This window comes from Triplophysa dalaica, chromosome 13, assembly GCF_015846415.1.
Source record: "Triplophysa dalaica isolate WHDGS20190420 chromosome 13, ASM1584641v1, whole genome shotgun sequence".
Taxonomy (NCBI): Eukaryota; Metazoa; Chordata; class Actinopteri; order Cypriniformes; family Nemacheilidae; genus Triplophysa; species Triplophysa dalaica.
Window position 1 is genome coordinate 2,347,893 of NC_079554.1, and position 12,911 is coordinate 2,360,803.

At 40.2% G+C, this 12,911-nt stretch overlaps 1 protein-coding gene across 1 annotated transcript in view; it reads left to right on the forward strand.

Annotated features, from left to right (window-relative positions):
* The first annotated feature begins 638 nt into the window (after window positions 1-638).
* Window positions 639-12,911, forward strand: part of LOC130434877 (exostosin-1) — a 171,473-nt gene continuing 159,200 nt past the window's right edge. The window contains exons 1-2 of the mRNA XM_056765249.1: window positions 639-1,733; window positions 2,084-3,161. Coding sequence (XP_056621227.1) covers window positions 2,194-3,161 — 968 coding nt within the window. The 5' untranslated portion in view covers window positions 639-1,733; window positions 2,084-2,193. The remainder of the gene's footprint in view (window positions 1,734-2,083; window positions 3,162-12,911) is intronic.

The following is a 12,911-nucleotide window of genomic DNA, read 5'->3' on the forward strand; positions in this document are numbered from 1 at the left end:
CTTTATCTTAATTTATCTCAATCCATCGCTAGATGGCAACATCTACCGCGACAGCGCATCCCACTCATCAAATGATTCTTATATTCAAACCATTTAATTTTCATTCAACTTTTATTCACATGCATCACACACACACACCTATTTAGTCTTTTGTGTGTAAATTTCACATCATGTGACATACAGCAAACGTTGCTTTAGCTGTTTGTGTGGCAATTGCACAAAACCAATGGCAGGGAAGAAACTCCAGTGGACTCGATAGTTTATCATAAGAAAAATTTAGATGAATAGCTAACGCTGTTTTATAACAAAATATGCAAACATCTTTGTAAACACATCATTTATGTAATGATTTAACGGCAGACCATCTTTCCATTAAGTGTCATGAATGAGATTAATGTCATTTCCTCGAGCGGAGAATGGGTCACACTTTAAAGTAGTTCAGTACATAAGTGTGTATGATGAAATGTGAAAAAAGCACAATACTGAATTAAATGATGGAATATAGCGTGTGTAGTGTAAACATTGATGGGAACATCGTTTCGTACCATCTCTCTCCTCCAGAGCGCACCCTGTGAGCGCATCCTTCGCCATAACAGAGACAAGAGGCGCAGAGATGCCGAGCGGATCCCTAACTCTGTTCTGCATCTCTCCATCATTCTGCACGCCTGTGGATGCTGAAGGCGAAGACGCGGACGTGTATCATTTATAGACGCATGGGATAGAGGGAGTGGGTGTTTTCTCAGGGTCATTTCTGTAAAGATGTGACGCGAGCTGCATGACGTTCAGTTGGCAACACCGTTAAGTTTCGTGGCAAGTGCCTTTCACGGAGGGGGAACCGAAGGAATGAGATAATTCGCTGTTTTATATGTAGGAGAATTAAAAGTGAGGGTTGTCATGTCGTGCAGGAGAAACTGGGGTGTTTATTAGGGTTTGGTGCTTGCACTTGTCTGGGATGGGTATTAAAACGTTGCGAGCATCGGCTTGGTGGATCAGAAAGTGATCGACAAACTTCACGTCAAACCAGTTTGGGTGAGAGGATATGACTTGTGGATGTCTTTTATGACTTATGAACCTGAAGTTCAGGTGGATTATCTGTGGGGGGGTTTGTTGTTGAAATTTTTGAATGAGACAATGAGGGGCGCGAGGAGAAGTTTCACGACGTTGGTCTTGGAGAGTTGCAAACGCAAGTTGAGCGCAGATGATGTCGAAACGGATTTTAATCTAACACTTGCAGACTGGCAAAGAGAGAACATGCCGAACGGTTTCGATGCAATAAACAGGCTTTTGGTTTTAAAGGAATGAGTAAATAGCGCACTGCTGTTCAACTGTGGAAATACGTGGAGATGCGCAATATCGGTGGACTGTGATTCAACGATGCGCCCGGACTACACGTGCATTAGCGCAGAATGTGATTGGAGTGGATTTTTAAAAAGTTGTGTCTCTGCAGAAACGACATGAAGTTATTTATATCACAGTTAGAAATATACAATAATCCTCTGGTATATCAGGGTAATGGAGATGGACAACACATGTGTTTCTGCTACTTTTACTTACAGCTTTAGAATCAGAAACATTGGCATACAGCATCAAAGTCTTTGCGTTTGAAATGCAAAGAATGGCACACAAATACTTCTACACAAAAGCGAAAAATGCGCCGAGCTGACTTGATTTATATGATAAGAGTTGAGAATCACTGAAGCTCCGGATGACTGACGCGTCAACAGGTGACCAAGGTAAAGCATCTCTCTGTCTCTCATCTATGTGAACAATTTAAGTTAACAAACAAACAAAACAAAATCTATGAATATTCTTATTTAAATATTGTCAGGAAATTAGTACAAGCTATAACGAGACTAAATATATTTCCTTTAAGCACTAGTTTAAAGGCTGTATAGAAGTGTCATAAAAACACAATTTTATATTTTTATGTCAGTGTTCTTTTGTTAAGAATTCTTTAAACCCTCAATCCTTGTGTGTATTTCCCGTTTTAAATCAGATTACAGTGACCTCAGGCTGGATTTGCCATTGGCAATAAATCTAGTATTAGCCTTTGTACAGCTGATATGTCTGTGTGTCTGTGTAGATTCAGAATGCCAGTACTGGTATGAGAGCTGATCCTCTGCGCTGGTCCAGTGGGTTTAGTGTCAACCCTCCTCGCATCCTTCTTCTCCTGTCCCGCTTCTCGCCGCCCACATGCAGGCAAAGAAGCGATACCTTCTGGTATCCATGGGGGCCTGTACCCTGCTACTAGCTTACCTGTGGGGCATCCAGATGGGTGAGTTCCAGAACCAGGAGAGTGCCGAGCTTTACAGGGTCTCCCACGTTCCTGGGATCCAACCCCGGACACCTCACTGGCCGGAATCGGTGGAGCCTCCCCGGCAGACGTACCTGGGCGAGGCCGAGCAGGAGGAGGACGGGCCCCTGCTCCTTCATCAGCACACGTCTCCACGTGAGAGGCGAGAAATCCAGAAGAACATCTACAAAAGCCGACGCTGTCGCATGGAGACCTGCTTTGACTTCCGGCGCTGCGAGCGGGGCTTTAAAATCTACGTCTACCCCCCGCAGAAAAGCGAAGCGCCCTCGGAAAGCTACCAGAAGATTCTGGCGGCCATCGAGGAGTCGCGCTTCTACACGACAGACCCTAATGAGGCATGCCTGTTTGTGCTGAGCATAGACACTTTAGACAGGGACCAGCTGTCCTCTCAGTACGTCCAGAACGTCCGAGCCAGGATTCAAAGCCTCGCTCTGTGGTACGAGGGGAGGAACCATCTCATTTTTAACCTGTACTCCGGAACGTGGCCCGATTACACGGAGGAGCTGGGCTTTGATATCGGCCAAGCCATGTTGGCCAAGGCCAGCGCGGACACGGACAACTTCAGGCCGCACTTTGACGTGTCCCTCCCTCTGTTCTCCAAAGACCATCCTCAGAAAGGAGGAGATAAAGGTTATCTGACGCTTAATAATGTCCCTCCCTTACGGAAATACTTGCTGGTCTTCAAAGGGAAGAGGTATCTGACCGGTATAGGTTCTGAAACCAGAAATGCTTTGTATCATATACATAACAGGGATGATATCGTTTTATCGACTACCTGCAAACACGGAAAAGACTGGGAGAAGCATAAGGATGCAAGGTGCGACCGAGACAATGAGGAATACACAAAGTAAGTCCAGCTGTCTTGATTTTAAAAAAGGATGATCAGTTTGTTTCGGATTACCATTGGATTTTACCTATAGTTGTGAAATGTGCTTTGAGGTGCGATTTGGCTTCGCATGTTTCGTATTTTGCATCCATTCATATTAGGTTGTTTCAAGGTTAACTTAGGGAAACGCCACAGAGTCGAAGCAAGCACAACGGCGGTGTTTTTTTGATGTCAGAGTGATTTAGACTGTTGCTTGCTGTGCACTCCAGACTGTAGTGTTTGGGTAGTTATCATGGGAATATGGCTATAAATGGAAGCGGTGTTGAGTTTGTCTTGCTCAGGAAAAAATGACTGTTGTAAAGGACTCTAGAGGTCTCCTAGCCGCAAACAAAGCCAATCTTCATCTGTTTGTGACCAGTAAAACATCAGCAGTGGGTGTACATGCAGTTCTAGCCGGAGCTGAACTATTTTGAGTATTTCATTCTCTTGAATATGATGTGTATAAAAAGCAATCGGCTACATTCTTATTAAAGAATGTGTGCCACAGGTGGATTCAGCTCTATAAACAACAAAATCCTACTTTTCGTTTAAGTATACATACATTGCATTAAAGAGCCAGGAAAATGTATAATTTTATATAACGTGTGCTCCACCTTTTTTCATGAATAACTTACAAGGAAAACATTGTGTTTTGCTTTTTCCTCAGCTAATATGTCTATTAAATGGTTGTAATATAGTTGTTACATAGTAATTACCTTGTAATAACAGAGGTATTTGTACAGATAATGAAGGTTTCATGCAATGCCCATACAACTGCAAAAACGAGGCCTCTGAGAGTGTGCTCTACATATTTTGAACACATCACATGGAAAACTGCACAGCTAAATTTCTTACAAAGGTGCGGTAAGAAAATTGAACTTAAATTAGGAACTTCAAAATAAACGTTTTTTTAGAAATAGAATAGAATAGAAACTTTTTTCTATTTACACCATTTGGCAGATTTCTTTTGCTGCTTTAAACCTAAAGTTATTTAACTTTTATAAAAAACAAATCTTTGTTCAACTTCCTTGTCGAGTAAATGTATCTTAAACAATTTTTAGATACTTGTACTAGAAAACAAGACGAAAATGCGGTGTTTACACGACTGGAACTGATAGATAAACTAATTCAGTTTTATAAAGTAAAGAATTGAGCTCTCCTTACCAGGCATGAACTGGTCATTTGTGTAAATTCTTTTAGTTATTTGTGAGTGTTTGTGATGGAGAGAGTCAGAGCATCTGTGCTTCCAAATCGGTTATTATATTAGCGGTCAAAATGCTGATGCAATTTATGAAGTATTATTTGAACAACAATGTTAAAAACGTTTAATATTCATTTGTTGGTGAAGAGGGTGAACACAAGTGCAAGTCTGGAGAGGTTGTGGAATGCCAAAAGAAGGGTGACACATTCATATCTTATCTTCATCACAATCATAACTTCATTCTGTAATCTCTACTAAAAAAATGAAACTGAAAAGTGGGTTTTTCACTTCTAAGCCAATGATGTGAAATGTAAAATCTGGAGTGTAGTTGGAGGGGATCGAGTACAGAATGTTTTGAGAAGAGAAGAAAAATTCTGTTGTTCCAGCCGCTCGCATTCTCTGGACTGAAGGCAGATAAGGTTAGAGGTCCTGCCTGGCAGACTCTCATACTTCAAATGAATTGAGGAGGATTTCAAAGAAGCAGAAGAGTCAATAATTGGTCCTCAATTGAATAAAGCAGGAGCTTAGAGTCACAGAGAATACCAAACACACACACACACACGCACTCCTGCTGAGCCCAGAGATGATTACAGGCGGAGCCCGATAACATCCCGTACTGATTCTGGTCTGACACACACACACACACGCCAGCGCACGCTGACACTCACACAAACAATTACACACAGCGAGCGCTTGCAGAAATGAAAAGGAGCAGCCTCTTTATTCATAGATGAGTCTGGATGGAGACTTCACATTGATTGTCTTTCATTATCCAGCGAGCTATGATGTCTGAGTTCAGTCTGCGCTCGCCCCCACCGCCGTACGCAACACACTAGATATTTCAAAACAGAACATGCAAAATACAAAATATTGGGTTTAATAACATCACCGTCTCCATCAGCAGTGCCATTTCTCTCATGATGCATCACCATGTAGTCTTGGTTCCCATAAGGGACCCCCAAAGTTCCCAGGAGGCCAGAATGTACCCAGAATGTTAGATTTAAGACACTGTGTAGAAAGAAAAGGAAGCGGAGACCCCACTGATAAGATGTATTGATAGACTCTAAATTACAACTGCTCACGACTGGGTGCTTCCTACAAATCCATCACACCGGAGAAAAAAGAGAAAGACACAAAGGGCGAGAGAGAGACAGAACAAGAAGCCCGCTGGTTTTTAATTAGGTTGTGTGATTAACGTGATGTGTTGTTTTAAAGCTTCAAAATCACACGGAAGGGAAGTGATCACAAATCTAAGTTAGACCCTTAAAATGAGTCCCCCCTTCAATAAACACAGCTGCGTGACATTCAGAAAGATCCATGCTGTGCATTATTGAATGCTTTAAAAACTATCTAAACTTGACAGGAGTCAGACGTATTGTAGTTCTGCGAAAACACGTTTTCAAAAAGTTTCAAATATTGTTGTCCTGGACATCACAACATAGATGCTAAAGATGCAATTTGTTGTTCATACACGGAAGTGAAGGCAATTCAAATTGAATCATTATCATGACTAGAATAAGTTCAAACTTTTTTTTTTTTTTACTTCAACACACATGGAAGAAAAGACCCTGAAAAGACGGCGAACTTCAGCAGAGCAGATCTTCATTTACCTCCTGTGTTCAATGAGCTGAGTTCAAAAATAAAAATGACAACCTAAAATAATATCACTACTACAGTACTTTTTCTAACACCTTCAAGCCAGTAAAATCATCAGTATAGTCTAAGATTAGTTTTGTAAAAGTTTTATGGCACTAAGGGGCTGTGAGACGTTTTTGCCGGTAGACGGCGTCTTCTTTAATAGCTGGTGTTTTTTTCCGCGCTCAGCACCGGGGTTTGACCGGGAGTCCAAAGATGCTCAACTTGGGCAGAACCCAACGTCTGCCGCGGCGTTTTCAGCCGAGCTCCTGCCCTTTACAGTAAAAGCGCCTCGGTGGACACAGGGGCTTTGGATTGCCACTTTCTGTGTAGCAAAATAAGGGACACCCAGTCACGCCACAAATCATCCAGAAGTATATTTGAGATCCTGTTAAATTTAAAGTCACCGTGAAATTAAAATTGACAACTCTCACTTTTACATTTTCTCTCATTTCAGAAACCGTTTTACTCTGAAAAACTTGGCTATATGGAACAGGAGACAATTGCTGCTTAAGTTTCATGCCGACCTTAACAGGTGAACTTGACCTTGACGATAAAAACACCTGCGACAGCGAGTAGATGCGTGTGAGCTCTGATACTTGACAGTCTTCGATTTTTTTAACGTGTCTGCTTTCTCTCGTGACTTTTATTACTTTTTATTTGCTATTGTTATAAGCCCCTTTTTTGTTTGTAAACATTGTGACGTGTTATTGTGGGCGGAGCATAGGTGGAGGCAGAAAGATTGCCCTGGCCTCTTTACTAACACTAGCGAGTGTTAACACAGTTATTGTTAAGTGGTCTGACATCCACACATACCAGATAACGAAACCAAGCGTGAATAGTAAAGAGAAAGTGTGTTTACATATTTAGATGCTTAGATGTACTCACAGTGGCTAATGCAAATGCAACTACTTTACACACCTGACACAACATGAACCTTCTCACTGTTTATAAAATGCACTTATATGAAAACTGTAGAAACAGCAACGCCAAACAGTTTTCTTTACGTTTAATCTCTGATCGTTGGCTAAGTGCTAAATAAGTCTAAAGTATATGCGCTAATACATGAAATAACTTAACGTGTTCCCTATGTTGCTATTAGGTGGGCAAACATGAAAAGTTTTTAGACACTTAAATCACGGTCAGTTTAGAACTTGTTTTATTTTGGGTTTCACGTATTCTTTACATTTTAAAGCCAATGAGTACATGTTATAATCCGCCACTGTTGAACATCTGCAACACTATTCTATATTTCGCTCTATCATCTAGACGCTCAGCCACGATTATCGATATCACGTTTAATTGTGCATCCCTACACAACGCATAATGCTTTGCAGAATACAACACAATTCCGTTTAGCTAACAAAATGTCTGGCAACAGGATTGACACTAGCAATGCCAAGGCCGTGGGTTCAATTCCCAATGTCGAAAACATACGATGAGACAAAATATACCCTGAATGTACCAAAGATCACTTTAGATCCAAGTGTCTGCCCATAAAATAATGATAGTAACGTCGAGGACTCCTGCGTGAGCGGCAATATTGGACTCCCTGCAAGTGAGAAGTTGTTGGATAACAATATAACACGCCGAAGCGGCTCAGAGAGCTGTACTCTGAAGGATGGATTGTGTTTCCAGCAGGAGAACTTTGTCCACATAGAGACTGCACTGTGGGAGACTGAAGGAAAAAGGGAGATATATGAAGGAAACTGAAGAAAGTGATGCGGCCGGAGAAAGAAAGATAGTGTGGCGTGTTGTGAAATGTCAGTGAAGGGCCCACCAGCTGAGACGGAGCTAGTTTAACTGCAGTTTGTCTGCTAACAGGAGAATCTGTCCTCCATACTGCCTAATGAGACTCCGTCTGCTGCTGAGGGCCACAGACGTATGGAGAACAGTCATTTCTACACGGAAATTCTTCTTGAAACTATTTTATTAACACAAATAGGTTACAAACCGTCCACATTTTACATTCTCAAGCCATTTTTAAAGTGGTTTATCCATGTGCCCGGTGTGTGCGATGGGTTCTAAATGTCAAAATATTTTATTAGATATCTGTCTCGGCACTCTTAAAAGGATAGTCACCAAAAAATGAATATTGTGTCATCATTAACTCACCCTCAAGGTTTTCCAAGACTATAAAAATCTTTGTTCTGTTAAACACAAAATAACAGACCTGTGGCACTATTGACAATCATGGTACTTTTTCCCTACTATGGAAATATACAGTGCCCCAGATTTGTTTGGTTACAAACATTCTTCCAAATATGTTTCTTTGTGTTCCGCACTACAATGATACATACAGAGGTATGAAACAACTTGAAGGTGAGTAAATGATGACACAATTTTCATCCATGTGCACACCGTCATTTCATTGACTAACCGCCCGAGCCTTCCGTTCTAACACAAACTGATTACATGAGAGTTTCTGACAGGAGGCTGTTTTATACCACATTACACAGAAGTTAATGACATATTAAAGACGCCCATGTGGGATAATGCAGCTGTAGTGTATTTTATGGTTTTTCCTGCCATATGTGTGCTTCTGTATTTGCTCAGATGTTGTGTCAATGTCACTTCATTTACTCTTGTTTACAAGTCTTATTAATATTATAAGACACACAAGAATTTGTCGTGAGCCCTTTTCACACAGAGATCCTGGAAAATACACGGAAAATGTGTTCTGTAATTGGATCATTCACACTGCCCGTGACTTTCTGGAATCTGTGTGTGCGTTCACACACATCTTATAAAGATCTCTTAAAGACACGTGACACGATCTTGACGTGATGTATAATATGCGCGTCAGAAAAGAAAGCGGTAGTGACGTGCTACAACAGCGGAACTGTTTACATTGTGTTGAACAACATGGCAGCTGATCGGACGATAGATGTTGATATGCAAACTTTGTATATCGAAGTGCTTTCTGGGTTTTAAACCACCCGCTCAAACAGTTGTCCGCTAGCTACATCATTGGAATGACACGTGCGTTAGCGCTACGTCACACCCCTTACGGCATTGCTCCTGCCTTTCCTTCACACAGGGCTTTCCGGGACTGATCCCGTTAACGCTACTAGGTCCCCTTTCCGGAAACATTTTTCGGATCTATCCGGGATGCGTTTGCATTCATACAGAAGGCAGTCCGGCAATTTTGGGGCAATTTTCGGGGATCAGCGGGCTGTGTGAATGGGGTTTAGATGACAGAAGCTTTCAGTGTACACAGGAATAATAAATCATCTCTGTGAATGGGGTGCACAATATACCGGTACCGTCAATAACTGTAATATGATCATCAAAACCACACATGATTATCGATATCATGTTAATTCTACACACATGATATATCGTAAATAATTTAACAACTGTTGGAAGTTTTGCCTTAAGAGCCACAATGGTTACAAAATCTGTCTAATCCTTACACCTGATTTTAAATTGTGATTTGTTGGCTAAAAAATAAAAAAATTAAGCAGATCAAGAAAAATGTCTTTAACAGCAAATGCTTTCAGGCCCACCGACGGCCGTGACCAGGGGCGGACTGGCCATCTGGAGTACCGGAACTTTTCCCGGTTGGCCACTAACTTATTGGGCCGGAATGGACGCAAATGAGTCGCTAAAAAATACAACACCCCCCGTAGAAAGAAATAGTGGTGGGCCGATGCCACCAAACCCCCCCGTTGACAAAAATGAAGAAGGGCCAATGTGGGCCGAATAATCCAGGGCCGATTTTGCTTCCCTGTCCGCTCGTGATAACTGTGAAGTGTAAGTTTGATACCGTGGCAGCCCTGTCTGTGAATCTTCTTTTGGGGCTTTTTATTAGTATTTAGCAAATTTGATCATTCAATATTTTAATATTGCATTAGTAGATATTTTGAATATAGTCAATTGAGTTGGTACCAGTATTCTTTGTTCTAGCATCCATCAATCATCAGAAGTTATTATAAGAGGTGTAATATTAGAACAAAATATGTGCAAACCAGATAAAACTCACCGCTCTGTAAATCATGTAGTGAGGAAAAGGTCACTGCTCTAAACCACTCGCTGATGAGGACAAGATATAAAAAAAACGTAAAAGCATTACACAACCTAATAGGGTATCCAGAAAGTATTTTATAAGTGAAATTGAGATGTTTTGACAGTCATTCTCACCCTTAGGGGAAAGAAAGGTTTTTTTTATGTTCAATAATTGAATAAAAAAAATCCTTTAATAATATCAACAGCAACACAGAAGCAGTAAATGAACAGGTTTCATTTCAATCATTTCCTCTACACAGTTAATGGAAAGTGACATCATCATTAATAAAACTTTACTCTGCTCAGCTCCGTCAATTTACATCCATTTACTTGTTCAAAAAAACAACACCAGCGCTACACACATGCACCATTTTTCACACAACCAGACGTCACATGAATCAAACAAGAAAGTCTCCAGGGCTTTATCACTATATATATTTTATTTATATGATGGATGATATATTATTATGATGCGGGGCAGGGTGACGGTCAGGTTCATTTTCTCTGTTCTTTGTTCTGTGTTTCTTGTTAATTTGACTCTCTTTTCATCATCATTTCATGATTATTATTTTGTGGAGGTTTAGTATGTTTGGAACATTTTTGATGAGGGTTGTCATGTAGTGCACATTTTAACATTTCGAACTGGCTCCATCAGTTGACTCCAATACGGATTAAAATGAATTTTTGGGTGAAGTATTTCTTTAATACCCAGCAGGGCCATCTGAACATCTGCTGGGATGCGCCTCATAACAGTTACACTCGAAATAAACATCTCACAACATTGAGCAGAAATCTAAAATTCATGAGCTCTTCTAAGTCTGTCCTCCATCAACAGGTCTGTCTCAAACTGGAAGAGAAATGTGTGGCTGGAAATGGGTGGCTGGGTGGCTGGGATTTTCTCATCCTTCCGTGCACAGCAAAGCTCCTAAGAGCAATTTGATCAGCGTTTGGTCTCCTTTAGGATAACATAAATTAATAACCGTGTCCAAATAATTTATAATTTCCCATAAACCTCTGATTTATAAATGTAATATATAACGTACCCCCTTCCAGCTTGGTAAGCATTTAGTGCAGGCGGTAATTTTCGTTTATATCTCTCACTCATTCCAACGACGTTTTTGAGTCCTGGCATTTATTTAAGTGTAACTTGATTTAATGGAACGTCAATGGCCCTTCTTCCAGAATTCCTTCTTTGCGATCTCAGATAGAGAGCTGCATTCATTACATCAACACAGCTGTTATTTACCACGACATGCTAATCGATCGCTTCTTATTCTGAGTTTATTCCTCTGCAAATGTCCATTCATCTGACATTCTTAAATGCATTACTACCTCAAACCCACTATTACAGCCTGCTGTCGCTAGGGATGCTGGGAAAATAACTCTATAGCAAAGCCTGTACACAGCAGGTATGGTAAAGCAAAAGCTGCGTTGTATATTGAGAACAGTCTGTTCATTGTAGGGCTGCCAGTCTATTTAAATATTTCATTACAATTAACCTTTTATTTGTTTAATGCATTGTTTCTTTTACAGTCGTGTTGCAATTATAATGCAACATTTTTACATTTTCAATGATTAAATTGACAGGTTGTTATTCAATAGATATCTTTAAATAAGTATTTATTTTGTATTATTTTAATAGACATCTATATATTTTCGGAGGGGGCCAAAAGAAACCCGGGGGGGCAATGCCCCATGCCCCCCCGACCCAGCACTCAGGTTTTGTATTAAGTGTGTGTATTTGTTGTTTTTTATGAAGACCTCATTTTTTAAATCTAAACATCTGCAATTCATGATACAGATGTGTGACGTGACACAAACACAACAGTACCCATGAAGATATACACAATTATTGACCAATGTTTATTTTAAAGCAAAGAAAATACATCAGTGAGTCATAAGTTTGTGGACACAAGTTACAAACGTGCATTATACTAAAATCCTGTTTAGCAAACAATTTGCGTGTAAAATGTGATAAATGATCCTTTCGGTTGATAATCACACACCTGCAGAAAACGCCAGCACTGCATAGCATTGTTTCTCCTCCCTAATCTGATTTCGAGGAGACTTCTTGGTTGACATTGAAACACCTGCAGGTTTGTTCTTATGTATGTCGTCTTCCTAGTTTTGTGCAATGTCCGATTTTGAATGAAGAGCAGCAGGAGTCACATATCTCAGTCGACTCTGTTCCTTCTACCTCAAAACCTAAAGTCTTTTTGGATATTCAGAAGTGCTCAGGATGTATTTGACAGATTTATTTCAGTCCATGTGTTTCGTGGGACTCAAAGCGATGATGCTATCTCTTCACAAAACAACAATTGTAGTGTTTCCATCTAAAAATGTCTCAATGCTCAGAAAAGCAATATTCATCCAAAAGTACAGCATGAATGTCTTCAAAACTATATTTCAAAAACTGTATGCCATCTCTGTTTGAAACATTAAACCAAACAAATCATACTCAACACTTCTAATCTAACATATAAATCATTATTATTACTCATGCACTGATACTAAATTTCTCCATCAATCCCATACCCGATTATTATCTGCCGTTTGCCGATACCAATAGTTTGGTGGCTATATTAACTCATATTAACTTAATTCTAAAGGTTAACTGAATAGTTCTTAACTTTCTGGGACGCGTTTTCCGAAACCTTGTAAAGCTACGTCGTTCTTAAGTTATATCTTGAACTGTACCTTATTGTTAATATGTGTTTCCCAAAACGTCCTTCCTTAAGTATTCTTTCTGTAAGTCGTTTGATCGTAAACTTGGTCTGGAGAGCTCTTAGCTATACCTTATCACTGTTGATGGTTCACTCCGCTAATGGCCACTGTCAAAAAAGTCTTATTTACATTGAAGTCCATACAAATAAAATTTGAATGTTAAA